Source organism: Petromyzon marinus, unplaced genomic scaffold (assembly GCF_048934315.1).
Source record: "Petromyzon marinus isolate PM22_M1 ecotype Great Lakes invasive population unplaced genomic scaffold, UKy_Petmar_22M1.pri1.0 PM_G_Scaffold_21, whole genome shotgun sequence".
In the NCBI taxonomy this organism is placed as follows: Eukaryota; Metazoa; Chordata; class Hyperoartia; order Petromyzontiformes; family Petromyzontidae; genus Petromyzon; species Petromyzon marinus.
The window spans coordinates 3133132-3148653 of NW_027422773.1; the positions used below are offsets into that span (position 1 = coordinate 3133132).

General features: G+C 50.8%; 1 protein-coding gene across 1 annotated transcript; it reads right to left on the reverse strand.

Moving 5' to 3' along the window:
- Nucleotides 1-5242: 5242 nt before the first annotated feature.
- LOC116937111 (beta-1,4-galactosyltransferase galt-1-like) lies at nucleotides 5243-8972 on the reverse strand. Its single transcript, XM_076060703.1, has 2 exons — nucleotides 8275-8972; nucleotides 5243-7091 (listed from the first exon to the last, which is right to left on the reverse strand). Exon 2 carries the CDS (start codon nucleotides 7005-7007, stop codon nucleotides 5628-5630), a length of 1380 nt encoding a protein of 459 aa, XP_075916818.1. The 5' UTR covers nucleotides 7008-7091; nucleotides 8275-8972; the 3' UTR covers nucleotides 5243-5627.
- Between the last annotated feature and the right edge of the window lie 6550 nt (nucleotides 8973-15522).

The following is a 15522-nucleotide window of genomic DNA, read 5'->3' on the forward strand; positions in this document are numbered from 1 at the left end:
CCCCCACAGGACAGGTTACACTGCGGTGCCCCTAAATTGGCTGAAGATTTTATGGGCGCAGAAGGGAAAGGTTCACTGGACCAACCGCGATGAGTTACTCACGACCTTGGGATAGGCGGAGTGTGGAGTAATTGGCCAGAAGAGCAGACCAGTGGGTTAGAATTAATGAGCACGGGAGGACAATGGGTGAGCGGCAGCAGACCCCGTGGCCCTCCATTTAGACGGCGCAGGTTAAGCGCGCGATTGGCCGCGCGGTACAATTCCACCCTGGGCCTTTTAAGTTTAGAGAATGAAGGTGGGAGCCCCGGGACGATTGGGGCAGTTGTCTTCAACCTCCGGGCAATCCAGACCCACTGCCTGCGGTCCTGCCTCCTCGAGCCGCTCGCAGCGTCCATGTGATGCCAGCGAGTGCTGCTATGAGGCAGCGATAGGCAAGGGTTTCGCTTGTCCGTCTCCCTCTGACCCTCATAGCGTCCGTGCGATGCCGTGAGAACAGCTACGAGGTACATGGTAGGACGTTTGTGTAACTGGGGTCATAGGCAGAGTTAGGCTAGGCTCTCCTCACGAAATATTCCCCCTCCAGGTAGCGGGTTTTTGTGCCGTTAATAAACTTTAGTTCATTTCTGTGTGTGTGGGTAGAGCCTCGGCGTGGAGTCTGTGATTTTTGTGGGGAGACGGTGTGCATGAGAGGGTGTGTGCGGGGCTGCAGGGTTTCGGCGTGGGGCCCACTTGCTGGCACTCGCGCGCACTTACACAGCGTGTGCATAGTAAAAACAGCCTTAGCGGCGAGGCGTGCACCCAGAGTCCTGCCGCAGCCATCCCTTTTTCGTTATCATTAGCATTGGTACACAGCGGATTAGGGCCTCGCCACGGTACATTCCAAATCCACTCACTCACATGCTCACTCACCCTCATGCAGAACAAGGGGAGTACATTCCAACTCCACTCACACGCTCACTCACCCTCATGCAGAACAAGGGGAGTACATTCCAACTCCACTCACTCACACGCTCACTCACCCTCATGCAGAACAAGGGGAGTACATTCCAACTCCACTCACTCACACGCTCACTCACCCTCATGCAGAACAAGGGGAGTACATTCCAACTCCACTCACTCACACGCTCACTCACCCTCATGCAGAACAAGGGGAGTACATTCCAACTCCACTCACATGCTCACTCACCCTCATGCAGAACAAGGGGAGTACATTCCAACTCCACTCACTCACACGCTCACTCACCCTCATGCAGAACAAGGGGAGTACATTCCAACTCCACTCACTCACACGCTCACTCACCCTCATGCAGAACAAGGGGAGTACATTCCTACTCCACTCACTCACATGCTCACTCACCCTCATGCAGAACAAGGGGAGTACATTCCAACTCCACTCACTCACACGCTCACTCCACCTCATGCAGAACAAGGGGAGTACATTCCAACTCCACTCACATGCTCACTCACCCTGATGCAGAACAAGGGGAGTACATTCCTACTCCACTCACTCACATGCTCACTCACCCTCATGCAGAACAAGGGGAGTACATTCTAACTCCACTCACATGCTCACTCACCCTCATGCAGAACAAGGGGAGTACATTCCTACTCCACTCACTCACATGCTCACTCACCCTCATGCAGAACAAGGGGAGTACATTCCAACTCCACTCACTCACACGCTCACTCACCCTCATGCAGAACAAGGGGAGTACATGCCAACCCCACCCAAAAAAGCACACGAATCTGGAATCGATCCCAGACACATTCTGGTGCACCACTCTGCCCCCCAATAGAGCGTGATTCAATTATTTCTGTCAATATGTAGCGTTGACTTCGGATGCACCTCATGTAACTCCTGAACCCCGTTAAATTGGTTGCGTTGGATTGTTGCAGCCAACTCTCTGGGAACCAGTTCCTTCAACAAAGTGCGGGCTTGCGTGTGGCGGTCTGAGTGTCTGGAGGCAACTGGAATTGGACTCTGCGATGCCTGTAATGTGAAGGTTTCTGGTCTTTTTCACAAATGTCCAGCAGGGGCGGATCAAGTTACAACAAGCAATACAATTTTGTTAGGAGTACAAAATAGAAAAAAGTAATGCAAGTCACTAAAAATGTACGACTATAAATATAGTATCTAAGTACAAATTAAATGAGTACATACATGCCTGCCGATGTATCAATACCGAACGCAAGCTAGGGCAAGGCAGTAAAACACCAACAAAACAGTCCCAGACCACACCAAGACAACACGCAGTCATTTTATTAAATGTTCTGATCTGTGTTCTGACTTTAATGCTTCCTAACTTGTATTCTCCTGCAAGAGATGATGACATTCTAACTTGCAACGTTCATCAGCTAGCTGAGACCAGGCCAATGTGGCTTTGAATGGTGTCCTAGATGGACACCCACCACCGGAGTGGAAAATCTTACAGATGTCAAGCATATGGTCAACGGGCAGATCACCTCAACGGTAGGTCCTGGTGTCAAGGACATGGGCTTGCATTCGGTGTTCTGTTACTATATAGTCCAGCAGATGTCCCTGCTTGGACCCAGTGTGCATCCATGATGCTGTGTGGATGCGCCGATGCCGGAACAGCGTGTTGGTAAGCCCAGAGTGCCGCATAGAAGTCTAGCAGCCTCCTACCGTTGTTATTGAGCTGTTCTGGCCGATGCCTTCCAATCACTTTGGCCCAGATGCCAGTGTCATGACCCACTCAGGCATTAAAGTCACCCGACAGGATGACTCCATCCCAAGGGGCGACTTTAGCTAGTACTTGTGACAGGTCATAGAAGGCATCTGACTCACCGGCCTTGCCTCCATCCCTCCACTGGTGTTAATAGTCGGTGGAGGCGTAAGCAACCACCCTTACCATTCCTCGTGTTTTGTTTATGGGAAGGCCAGACCATAGAATCCTGGGACTTACAGTTTCCTAAACCTCAGCGCCATGCTCCCACACCTGTTGTATATATGCCTCTTCCAAAAAAATGTTAGTGTAATATTGTCTATTTTTATATCATGGCTCCTTGGAGACAAATATGCGTTCCCTGCATGCTGAAGCTTGGGAAAACCAGATGACGAAGCCAAAACAGCACTATAATGAGAAACGGGTAAACATAATACAAGAGACATTGATCAGATGGGCATGATGAGAATAACCAGAGCTGAGGAAGGCCTTAAAGCCGTCGAATATTTCGCTTCTCAGGAATAAACCTAACTCATGTAGCAAAAGGTGAAACGTTAATGAAAGGCCATAAAGGAATAACTCTTCCATGGGCAAGAAGTGACTCAAGGAATTTCTGAGAGAGCAAGGGAGGACCCATGGCAAAACACCATAAACTCACTGCACCCAAAGGCAAACAGAGGACAAAGAGACGAGAATGTCCCTTGCTGTTTCACTCTCTGAATTAACAAACCCGAGTGCCTGGAAAGTTGAAACGTAAAATTGCCAACCGCTGCATGTGAATATTGTTAAACGTCACGATTTTAAATGTTAACTTTTGTGAACGGATACATTGTTACATGACAATACAGAAGGTTTTGACTACGACTAGTTGCATGTTTTATTAACATCCACTTATCAATATGTAATCAGCGTCTCCGACATGGGTTAAACTTCAGTTGTATTTATTCTCAAGTTGCAGTACAGCACGTGTCTCCCTGCGCGGCTGGCTTCTCTCTTGCTCCCGGGACGGCGGCGCACGCTTTGCCTCCCGCCGCCGTGGCACTCACTCTTTCTCCACCTCGCCGCTGGCTGACGGCGTGTCGGAGAGAGGGGAGGCTCAGCTGGTGGAGCCCGCCACGTGGCCGATGGGTGGTAGCGCAGGTGGTGACGACGTTCGGACCCAGGCTCTTCACACCGACGACCCAGAGTCCTCTGCTGCTTCTGCTTATATCCCTCTCGGCGGTGCTAAGCTCCGCCTCTAGCCACGCCCCTCCCGGAACATTTTAGAGGGCTCTCGAGGCTTCCCGCTAGCTCTACCCATTTACCTTTCACCCAGATGGGATCCCCCTTACTGATTGGATGTGAAACAACATAGCACGTGTCTGCAATAACCCCCCGGTCGTCCTGTAGGTGGCGCACTCTCATTACAAATACATAAGTGCCATGATATCTGGGTTAAGCATATAAACTTGTTAACGACTTATGGAAGTTTTGTATTGAAGTATTCTACCAAAGGATCATCCCTAAGATAAACACGTACAAATTACATATATTCTCCACTCTCACTCACTCTTCTCCTCACCATCCTCCTGTCACTCACCCTTCTCCTCACGCTCACTCACCCTTCTCCTGTCACTCTTCTCCTGTCACTCACCCTTCTCCTCACTCTCACCATTCTCACTGTCACCCTTCTCACTCTCACTCACCCTTCTCCTCACTCTCACTCACCCTTCTCACTCTCACCATTCTCAATCACCTTTCTCCTCACTCACTCTCACCCTTCTCCTCACTCTCACTCACCCTTCTCCTGTCACCTGTCTCTTCACCCATCTCCCTCAGGGCAGTAGCGGCCCGAGCACGGCTCTGCCTCAGGGCAGCATCGGGGGGCGTACATGTTTGGGAGGGGCTCATCTCTGCTTGGATGGTTGCTCGCGGTCACGTGACACACTTAAACCAATCCGGGGGCGTACATGTTTGGGGGGGCGCACCTCTGGTTGGCTGCTTGCTCGGGGTCACGTGACGCACTTAAACCAATCCGGGGGCGTTAATCACAGTCACAGAATGACAGGACAGATCTGTGATATTATATATGTAGATACAGAATAGTAAAAGCATTTTGCTGTATATGTTTAAAACTGGTTTGCAAGATTGATAGTACGTGATAATGATGATTTCTGCTGAATAATCCATCGTGAAACTATCTAATGCAACAATTCAGCAATGTAAACTCCATGTATTGTTTAGGAATACATTAACATGGCTTTATAATTTAAAATGAGTTGTATGTATCAACAGCTGGTGTTGTTACATATTCAAATACACAACTATATACATTTGGATATATAAATATATTCCTACTGAATCTATTATAATGTTTAATGTGAGTCTTTACTAGCTCATTTGGCCCAAAACACACCTGTCATTCAAATTATCACTCAAATTAAAAGTTTAATATCGTATGTACATTTTTTTTTATCACCACAGGATTTACTTTTTAAAATCCTGCCACCATCCTCTGGGATTTGACTATCCTCCGTGGACACGAGTCATGAAAACAATAAGCTCATTAGAGACTGGTAGAACATGCACACTGAACATTTATTTAAATCAATTTGTGCCACATTTTAAATGTTTTAACCTGAAAACATTTCGAGTGGTACTCCCAAAAGCAATAGAAATAATTAGGATTGGTTTAAAATAAACCAATGTTAACTTTCCTAGCTTCCATAAGACATACCAATACAACCCCTATTGTGCCCTGTTGGATTAAAATGCAGAAAAAAATGAAGATAACAAATTTTAACTGTAAACGCAATCATAAGATTAGCAAATAAATATGTCCCATACATTGACCACATTTGCAAACGGAAAACTCACAAACACCGGTGTTTAACTTAAATTGCAAGACCGCAAAAAACGCAAGACGACAATCAACGCCGCCGCCGCCACCGCTGCCCGTTGTGCCTACTCATTCCAGAAGACCCTGTTGAGGACCTTGTTGACATTTCTGATCAGAGTGGCATTGTATCTCCACAGCGTGAGGTCCACGACCAGCGAGTCGAGCGCCAGGTCGGGCTGCTCGGGCGATCGGTAGTGGTGCATGATCGCGATGTCTCCGGGCACCGTCTGCGAGATGCCCAGCGCGTTGAGCGTACTGTGCACCGACGTCTGCAGCACCGTGCGTGGGTTCAGGATCATCTTGGTCGGGTTGAAGACCTCCGGCAGGTTTGGCTCCCGTCTAATGTGGCGCATGATGTTGACGCCCGGGATGGCGTTCCACGCCTGGAACTTCGACCCAAACTCTTCCGATACCGTGTAGGGAAACACGTGGTTTTCGAATGTGTAAATGTCGGCGCCGTACTTGTCGTTCAAGTACCGCATGAGGTCCTTCCAGTTTGTGTGCTTCAAAGGGATGATCACTTCGTCGATGTCCGTGAGGACCAGGTAGCGCGTGCTGTACATGTGCCGATACACGCAGTCGTTCAGCGCCGCTATCTGGCCATAGTAGTGCAGCTCGCCTGGGTGCTCGGGGTAGTGCCACCCTCTGGACACCCGCACGTAGTCCGTGATGGGCCACTGAACGACCTCGACGAGGCCGGTCTTGATGTAGTAGAGGAGCACTTTGTTCAGCTCAGAGCTGCAGCTTGTGTTGTACACCGTCACGCGGCCCGCACCCAAGATGCGGTACATTTCGATCGCCTGCACGAACTGCAGGACGTTGCCGTAGTTCCCGAAGAGCGTGGAGATGCAGACGCTGAATTCCTGTGTGATGGTGGGGGGCATGTAGAGCCGATTTCGCACGGGCATGAAGACCCACTCGGCCTCTTCCTCGTCCGGTATTGTGCGCATGCGCTGGACGGACACGTGTCCCGGCTCGCAGTCCAGCGGCTCCGTGCACAGGAAGTCGGCCGTGCCGTACGGGAAGTCAAAGTGATCCGAGTGGACGTAGGCGCTGGCGGTGACCGTCAGGATCTCCGAGTGCCCTCGGCAGCAGAAGTGGCAGGAGAGCACGTCCGGCTCATACCGGTTGGCGATGCCGATGATGCGTGTGCTCTGACCGGCCTCGCGCTGGTCGTGGTACGCCGACACCAAGAATATCTTGGTGTCGCGCACGCGCATCATCGACGTGTTCTGCAGCGCTCCCCGTTGCCCGCACAGCATCACGTGGTTGATCTTATCGGAAGCAGACCCCGGCTTTGGCCTGAAGACGGACGAGTTGCCGAGTGCGTCGAGGTCGCGAACGAGGAAGCCCTTCCAGCTGTACATGTACCAGACGCTCAGCAGCAATGAGACGCTGAGCAGCAGCAGCGAGAGGAACAGGACCGGGAGGCGTAGCTTCATCATCCTTCGAGGCGTGCAAGGAGATAAGACGTCTGGATCAAATCTCTAGACCGCCGTCTCGGGACGAAAAGTCTGATATCGCTCGGCCTGTGATTACATTTATGTAAAAACACACACACAGAGAGCTTCGCGTTAAAAATGCACAACACTTTACACAATTCCATTTCAGGTAAACCTCACAGAAAAACAAAAGCTCTCCAAAATCAAAAGACTGTATTGGCTTCAGGGCGGATATGTACAGGTACAACTCTCTGCAAGTGAATGCAATATTTGACGCTTGTGTTGCGCCCGAAACGTCATGATTTAATTTAGTTGTTTTTATTTTTGTTTTATTTTATTTTTACATACGTGACTTTACCGAAAGAACCAAAGAGTAACCATACGATAACCTGGATATAAGCATGCGTTAAATGTATTACTAAACAATACGCTCCCAGCAGCACTGAGCCTGCAGCTGTCAGAACGGTGAAATAGTTTTTTTTATTTCTCTCAATTTCAACAGATGATCTAAATAGTCGTGGCCAATAATAATTCGTTTTACACAAACATCAACATATTTCTTTGGTGTTATTTTAGTCTTAATACTGGCCAATACTAATTATAAAATCTATTGAAATTGAGAGAAATACAAAATATTGTCAACCAATTACACAGCCACCACCACAACCAGAGCCGCAACCACCACAGCCACCACCACCACAACCACCACAACCAGAGCCACCACCACCACAGCCACCACCACAGCCACCACCACAGCCACCACAACCACCACTACCACAGCCACCACCACAGCCACCACAGCCACCACCACAACCACCACCACAGCCACCACCACAGCCACCACCACAGCTACCACCACCACAACCAGAGCCACAACCACCACCACAGCCACCACAACCACCACCACCACAGCCACCACCACAGCCACCACAACCACCACCACAGCCACCACAACCAAAGCCACAACCACCACCACCACAGCCACCACCACCACAACCACCACCATAGCCTCCACAACCACCACCACTACAACCACCACCACAACCACAGCCACCACCACAGCCACCACAACCACCACCATAGCCACCACAACCACTACAACCACCACAACCACCACCATAGCCACCACAACCACCACCACTACAAGCACCACCACAACCACCACTACCACAACCACCACCACAACCACCACCACCACAACCACTACAACCACCACCACAACCACCACCATAGCCACCACTAACACGACCCCAGGCCGCCACCACTGCACCTGCCAGTCGAGGGCGCTGTGCTCCTGCTGCTGCTGTTCCTCTCCGTAGAAGCGCCGCTTCGCGTCGCCCTTCGGCTCGCACGCGAAGCTCAATGCAACCCGCGGGCACCGGCGGCAGCAGCAGCACAGAGGGCAGCAGCAGTAGCAGAGGGCAGCAGTAGCAGAGGGCAGCAGTAGCAACAGAGGGCAGCAGTACAGAGGGCAGCAGCAGCAGAGGGCAGCAACAGTAGCAGCAGCAACAGAGGGCAGCAGCAGTAGCAGCAGACGGTAGCAGCAGCAGTAGCAGCAGCAGAGGGCAGCAGCAGTAGCAGCAGCAGAGGGCAGCAGCAGTAGCAGCAGCAGAGGGCAGCAGCAGTAGCAGCAGCAGAGGGCAGCAGTAGCAGCAGCAGAGGGCAGCAGCAGCAGAGGGCAGCAGCAGCAGAGGGCAGCAGCAGTAGCAGAGGGCAGCAGCAGTAGCAGAGGGCAGCAGCAGTAGCAGAGGGCAGCAGCAGCAGAGGGCAGCAGCAGTAGAGGGCAGCAGCAGTAGCAGAGGGCAGCAGCAGCAGAGGGAAGGGCCGCACCCGATTCAAGAGCTGAATGGCTCACAGGGTTATACCAAATACATGGAACTGAATTGAGGCCGCGTTGCCGCCAGCACCACGTGCTTCCTGCTGACCTCCGACCCCGCCGCGCGCTTCCTGCCGACCTCTGACCCCGCGCTTGAACCACGACCCCGCTGATCTATGGCTGATTGTGTTACGTTATGTAAAACATATAAATATACCATATACACTTCGTATTCACAATGTACAGCTAAAGTTGACAGTGTAAATGTATTACAATATTCTTGGTTCTTTGCGGTAAAGTCACGAAGATAGAAAATAAAAATAATAAAATAACATTTCAAATAAAAATAATAAATTGAACATTAAAAATAATAAAAGCGATGGTTTCTGCCTGTAAATTTTGCGTGCAAACAGTTGCTGAGTAGAGGCCCAACGCGCGAGGCGGCCAGGCACAAACAGCACTCTGATGGGAGCTGTGGTTGATGGGAGTGGAACGCGGTTCTTGATCTGAGCCAGAGTCATGATTTGTTGTACGTGCACGTGTGACATTCAAGGCAGGGGTAAGCCTGTGGTCACAATCCTGCCTTGTGCTCAAAATGTCAATGAGCCAGCAACAAACAGTGCACTAGAAGATGCAAAAAAGAAGCGTCAACACACTTCCTGCAATAAGCAAGGTAATAAGAACTTAAGAAAAGTGACGAGGGGTATTTTATGTTTATATTTGGTGTTTGCAGTTTCTCCCCGTGGTCCGGTTTTCCCTCCGCATTTTTGAAACATGCATTTGGAATATTTGGCTGCTATAAATGTCCACCACACACAACATAAGCACACTTCGCTGAGCTATAATGTGTGGCCAGGTTGCTCGCTTCTGACAAAAATATCTGCCTGTGTGTAGCTCAGTGGGGCCTTTGCTGGTGAAATGAAAAATAGTTCAGAGTTTCGTTTTTAGTTTATTTCAAAGTCGAGCAGTGGGAGGAAAGAAGGAGAGAAAGAGAGGACTGCAAAAATTGGCTGACTGTGATGACTTGTGGGGCTCAACATAAAAAATCGTGTTCTTGGTGACAGAACGCCTCGAGGGCGTGTGACAATTTTTCTCGGAATGCACCAGGTCATCAAAACACTCAGAAGCTAAGCAGGTTTGAGCCCAGCTAGTGCATGGATGAGTAACCACCGTGTACAAGAGGGCTGGGGCAACGCGGTGTGGTAGGAGAAGGCAGTACAGGAAAGTTCATTGTTGTAGAGTTCTTCTACGCTCCCACTTCATACGCACCTCCATTCTCACCAACCTGCACTGACCGGCGCGATGAAATGTGTTCAAATAACGCACACGGACCGCTCGGCATGGGGAGGCATTCATCCCGCAGTTGATCGACGTAAAAGAACAGCGGATTAACATGATGGGGGCAGAGAGAGAGAGAGAAGTTGGTGTTGGAAAAGATGTTTCAGAGTAAAGCCAGAAGTGAGCACCACAGTGTGTTGAGGAGCACACTACCTGCCACTGCTGACGTAAACATTCCATTTCTAACCACAGCGGGACCGCCAAGTCCATTGGAGAGATTGCTGAGATTTGCTTTCATAGACGTTCTTCAGCTCTTCAAACGTGACTAAAACAACGGTCTCTTAGAGATGATGCACTGATTCATGTTGAATTATTAACCTCACGATGCATCATCGTGTGTGCGTGCACATGTAAGAATAATATTTGTTTTGGTGAAATCGTATACGTATGTTGCATGTCATGGGATCGTGTAACCCTCGCAGCAGCCACTAGTGGCCGATACATTCACCGCAATTTTATATATAAAAGAAGAATGGATTATTTAATCAATTCGCGACCCTGAATTGTGACAATTCATTGAAATTGCCTGGTGAGTTGGGATGGGGGCAGAGGGTTGGGGGTTACACCACGGAATAAATGTTTGCTTTCTAACCTTAGGCCTTCACCCAGCAGTGGATCGATCATAGCTGCTGATGACGGTGTAGTAAATGTGGCTTTGGGAAGTACGACAAGGACTCAACAGTACCGTGGAACTTGTGCTGTGTAAGACATTACATTCATAATCATTGTAAACATCCTGCATGTGTGTTCCGTGTATACATGGTACTGTGTTTGCGCGCACACATCGTGTACGTGGCGACATGGATACTGTGGAATATTGAGGAGAGTTGTAAATAAAGCGTGTTCGAAGAAAGACAAAAGTTGTCCGAGTGAAATCGAACACTACATATCTACCCGATCCAAATTCACATTGGTCCGGTGGATCTTTGCACCGCTTACCATATATACGCGTAAACATATACAAAACATTTACAAAAAAATATTGAAGGTACAATTCACGCACGCGTAAATATGCACATGGAAATAAAATGGTCCGCACCTAGAGAATGAAATGTTTCTTGCCAAAATAATCCCGCGGACCCACCCGAAGTGAGACCTGGGCTGGAGGGCCCACCGTGGGCTCCCTGGATGCGCTGAATGGAGCTCTCCTGCGCATCTCACTGCAATTGGATAAATTCTCGCTCCAAAGGTTTCATTGCCTTGCGACGGACGCCTTTTAAGGGACGTACAAAAGGCGTGCCCGTTGTGTAGATCAGGAAGCCGATTCACTGGAGGAGCGGCGCTTGACGTCACCTTGCGGGTGCCCCTTTCTCTGACGCGGGGCCACGCGCCACGCATTGCCGTGACGTCGATAACAAACGGCGTGAAATAATGGAAAACAACAGCAAAGGTGGCAAACAAAATAAACGTTCTGATATTATTTTAACGTGACCATCACTAAAGGATTCGTGTACGACGGTGTTTCACCTTACTAGTTGGCTGTGTCGGGTGGTAGCGGCTTTAACGACACATTTAGATATTTACGCGATCTAACCCACACACCTCTGTTATGGATGAACTGCTTCGTTTTGCAAGTCGTCAGACTGGACGAAACGTTTGCGTTTCGTCCAGTCTGACAGGGTGACTGTAGCTGTGACACACAGCTACAGTCACCCTGTGTGACACACAGCTACAGTCACGCTGTGTCACACAGCTACAGTCACCCTGTGTGACACACAGCTACAGTCACGTGACACACAGCTACAGTCACCCTGTGTGTCACACAGCTACAGTCACCCTGTGTGACACACAGCTACAGTCACCTTGTGTGTGACACACAGTTACAGTCACCCTGTGTGTCACACTGCTACAGTCACCCTGTGTGAATTGTCTTGCAATTAACGTCAAGCTGCAAACGTTTCGTCCACTCTGACGACTTGCAAAACGATGCAGTTCATCCATAACAGAGGTGTGTGGGTTAGATCGCGTAAATATCTAAATGTCGTTAAACCCGCCACCACCCGACACAGCCAACAAGTAAGGTAAAACACCGTCGTACACGAATCCTTTAGTGATGGTCACATTAAAATAATATCAGAACGTTCATTTTGTTTGCCACCTTTGCTGTTGTTTTCCATTATTTCACGCCGTTTGTTATCGACGTCATGGCAACGCGTGGCGTGTGGCCCCGCGTCAGAGAAAGGGGCACCCGCAAGGTGACGTCAAGCGCCGCTCCTCCAGTGAATTGGCTTCCTGATCTACACAACGGGCACGCCTTTCGTACGTCCCTTAAAAGGCGTCCGTCACAAGGCAATGATACCTTTGGAGCAAGAATTCATCAAAATGAAGTGAGACGCGCAGGAGAGCTCCATTCAGCGCATCCAGGGAGCCCACGGTGGGCCCTCCAGCCCAGGTCTCACTTCGGGTGGGTCCGCAGGATTATTTTGGCAATAAACATTTTTTTCTCTAGGTGCGGACCATTTTATTTACATGTGTATATTTACGCATGTAGGGTGCGAAAGAAGATTCAATGTAACATGGGGGACTCACAGACGACCCGTAGACTCATAGATTCACCCATAAACTCACAACAGACACCCACACACAACAGACACCCACACACAACAGACACCCACACACAACAGACACCCATGGGTGAGTCTATGAGTCTACGGGTCGTCTGTTAGTCCCCCATGTTACGTCGAAACTTCTTTCGCACCCTAAAGCCGAGTGTGCGGTGCAACATCGGGGAGGTGATGGGGATTCGCCTCCCCGTGGAGAGGCAACAGGCAGAGTCCACGCCTCGTTGCCATGTCGTCATCTCCTGGCGAGCCAGGGGGGGCTGCGTGGCTTGTCGATTGACGGCCACGGTGAAGGGAGTTGGCACAGCATCATTTGTGGGGGTGGACGCCCACCTCCCCACTCCCCGTGAGCAGGCAGGGCGTGACGTCCACCCCCTCAACTCCCCCCTCCTCCTCCTCGTTGGCCACCTCTCGCCGGGCCCCCACCGATCGAGTAATCGCCCCCCCCCCGCACCAGCTCCGAGGGACATCTCTACACGGCCGGCTCACCGCCGCCGGCATTCTCCCGCGCACGCCGAGCGCTAAACAAAGAAATCGGCTGCTGCTGTGTCAGTAACACGCGCGCACCTCCTGGGATTAAGGCCTAATCCACGTGCCCGCAATGCTAACTGAAAATAACTGGCAGCTGTATGAATATGTAGTGGAGCAGGAAGGTGTGTAGTGCAAACAGCGTGATTACATGATAACACAGACAGTACGGGTTATCTTCTTTGGTTCTTTCGGTAAAGTCACGTAGAATGAGAATAAAATAATAAATTGATAAAATAAAATAACACAATAATATTCTCACGACGTTTCGGCCACAACACAAGCGGCCTTCATCAGGTGAAGGGAGCGAGACTGTCTGGTAGGACAGCGCTGGAGTGATCTGAACGTGGCTCTCTCACTCCAGCGCTGTCCTACCAGACAGTCTCGCTCCCTTCACCTGATGAAGGCCGCTTGTGTTGTGGCCGAAACGTCGTGAGAATATTATTGTGTTATTTTATTTTATCAATTTATTATTTTATTCTCATTCTACGTGACTTTACCGAAAGAACCAAAGAAGATGAATCATTGCAGTCACGAAAGCTTTAAATCGAAAAGTACGGGTTATGTTGGGTCAGCCTGTCGCGAAGGCAAATACAGTGCAGGTTATGTTAGGGCAATTAAGCTGGGAGAGCCAAGGACGGCTGTGATTGTCTGGAGCTGTGGCTAAGGCTAGAGTGGCGCCTAAAGGTCTGGGTGAGAAACAGGTGCGAACGACGCGGGGCGTCGTTGGGGCACGGACTAATTAATTGGGGAGTAATGAGAGTGGGGATAAATTGGGGAGTCGGGAATTGGAGCGAGGTTGTTGAAGTTGGAGAGCTTGGAGTCAGCAGCAGGGAATTGAAGGGTGGAGAACTTTGCGACAGAGTTGTAGGGACAGAGTTGGAGAGACAGAGTTGGAGCCGGAGCTTGGAAACAGCGTAGCGATAGCGGAGCTGAAGAAGAGGAGCAGCCAGCAGTGGCGACAGCGTAGCGATAGCAAAGCTGAAGAGAAGTATCCAGCAGTGGAGAGAGCGTAGCGTTAGCAGAGCTGAACAGAGACGAAGCAGTTAGCAGTGGAGAGAGCATCGTGATAGCGGTGAATAGAGACGAAGCAGTTAGCAGTGGAGAGAGCATCGTGACGGTGATAGCGGAGAGCGGAGACGAAGAAGTTAGCGGTGGAGTAAGCGCAGTAATCGTGGGGAGCGGAGAGACAAAGGTGGCGAGCGAGTCGAGTGAAGCACGGCGAGCGAGCCGTGGCGACATGGATGCTGTGGAATATTGAGGACATGTGGAGAGTTGTAAAAAAAGCGGTGTTCGAAGAAAGACAAAAGTTGTCCGAGTGAAATCGAACACTACAAATATGCACACCCCCCCCCCCCCCCCCACCGTGGATAAGCCTTAATCCGCTGTGCACAGGTGCTAATGCAAGCGGGAAAGGAATGGCTGGGACCAGGCTATGGGGCACGCCTCACCGTTAACGCGAGCACAGCCGCTCCGTGTGCTGCAGTACAGGGAGTGCCTCACGCGCACCGCGCTCAAATCACTCGCACGGCGCTGCAGACGCGCATCTCACACACCACGTGAAACCCTCGCGTAAATCGTAGCGGGTCGTAGAGATGGCGATCTACGCACACGGCGGTGGAGTGGATTTAGCGCACCCCGAACCCCACCTTAATCACTCACGCTGCGCTGCAGACGCGCGTCTTCTACACACACACACACCGCGCGATACCCCGTGTAACCAGTGGCGGTCGTATAGACGGTAATAGATGTGTAGTGATGGTAGCATCACTACTGCGTACACACGCACACGTGTGACGTCACTATGCGGGGGAGCGTCACTACCACGCCGGTCTACACACACACATGACGTCATCCCGGCTGGAGGCGGGAATGACGTCAGGGCCGGTTCTGGACTCGGGAGGCCACGAGGGTGGTGTGAGGTCGTGGCCCTCTCTGTGACCAAGGCTGGACACGTGACTGGACCCCAGTGCGGGCCGGGGGCCTAGGAGGCACCTCGGGGGGCATGTGGACAGAAGGGGGGGGGGGGGGGCTTCGAGAGGGTTCTTCGAAGGGAGGCATGGCCAGGACGGAGCCCGGGCACGCCGAGGCCCATATAAGCAGCCTCCTCACGAGATTCGAGGCTGCCCGTATCAAGAATGAAGATGCATCGTGAAGACGCCAAGAGATCCATGTGTAGGTCCCAGCCGGAGGACTCTAGGATAGCGGTAGACGTGTAAGTCCCGCCAAGACAGGAGGCTGTACCTCCCTAGGGTATCTGAGAAGTGTGTGTTAG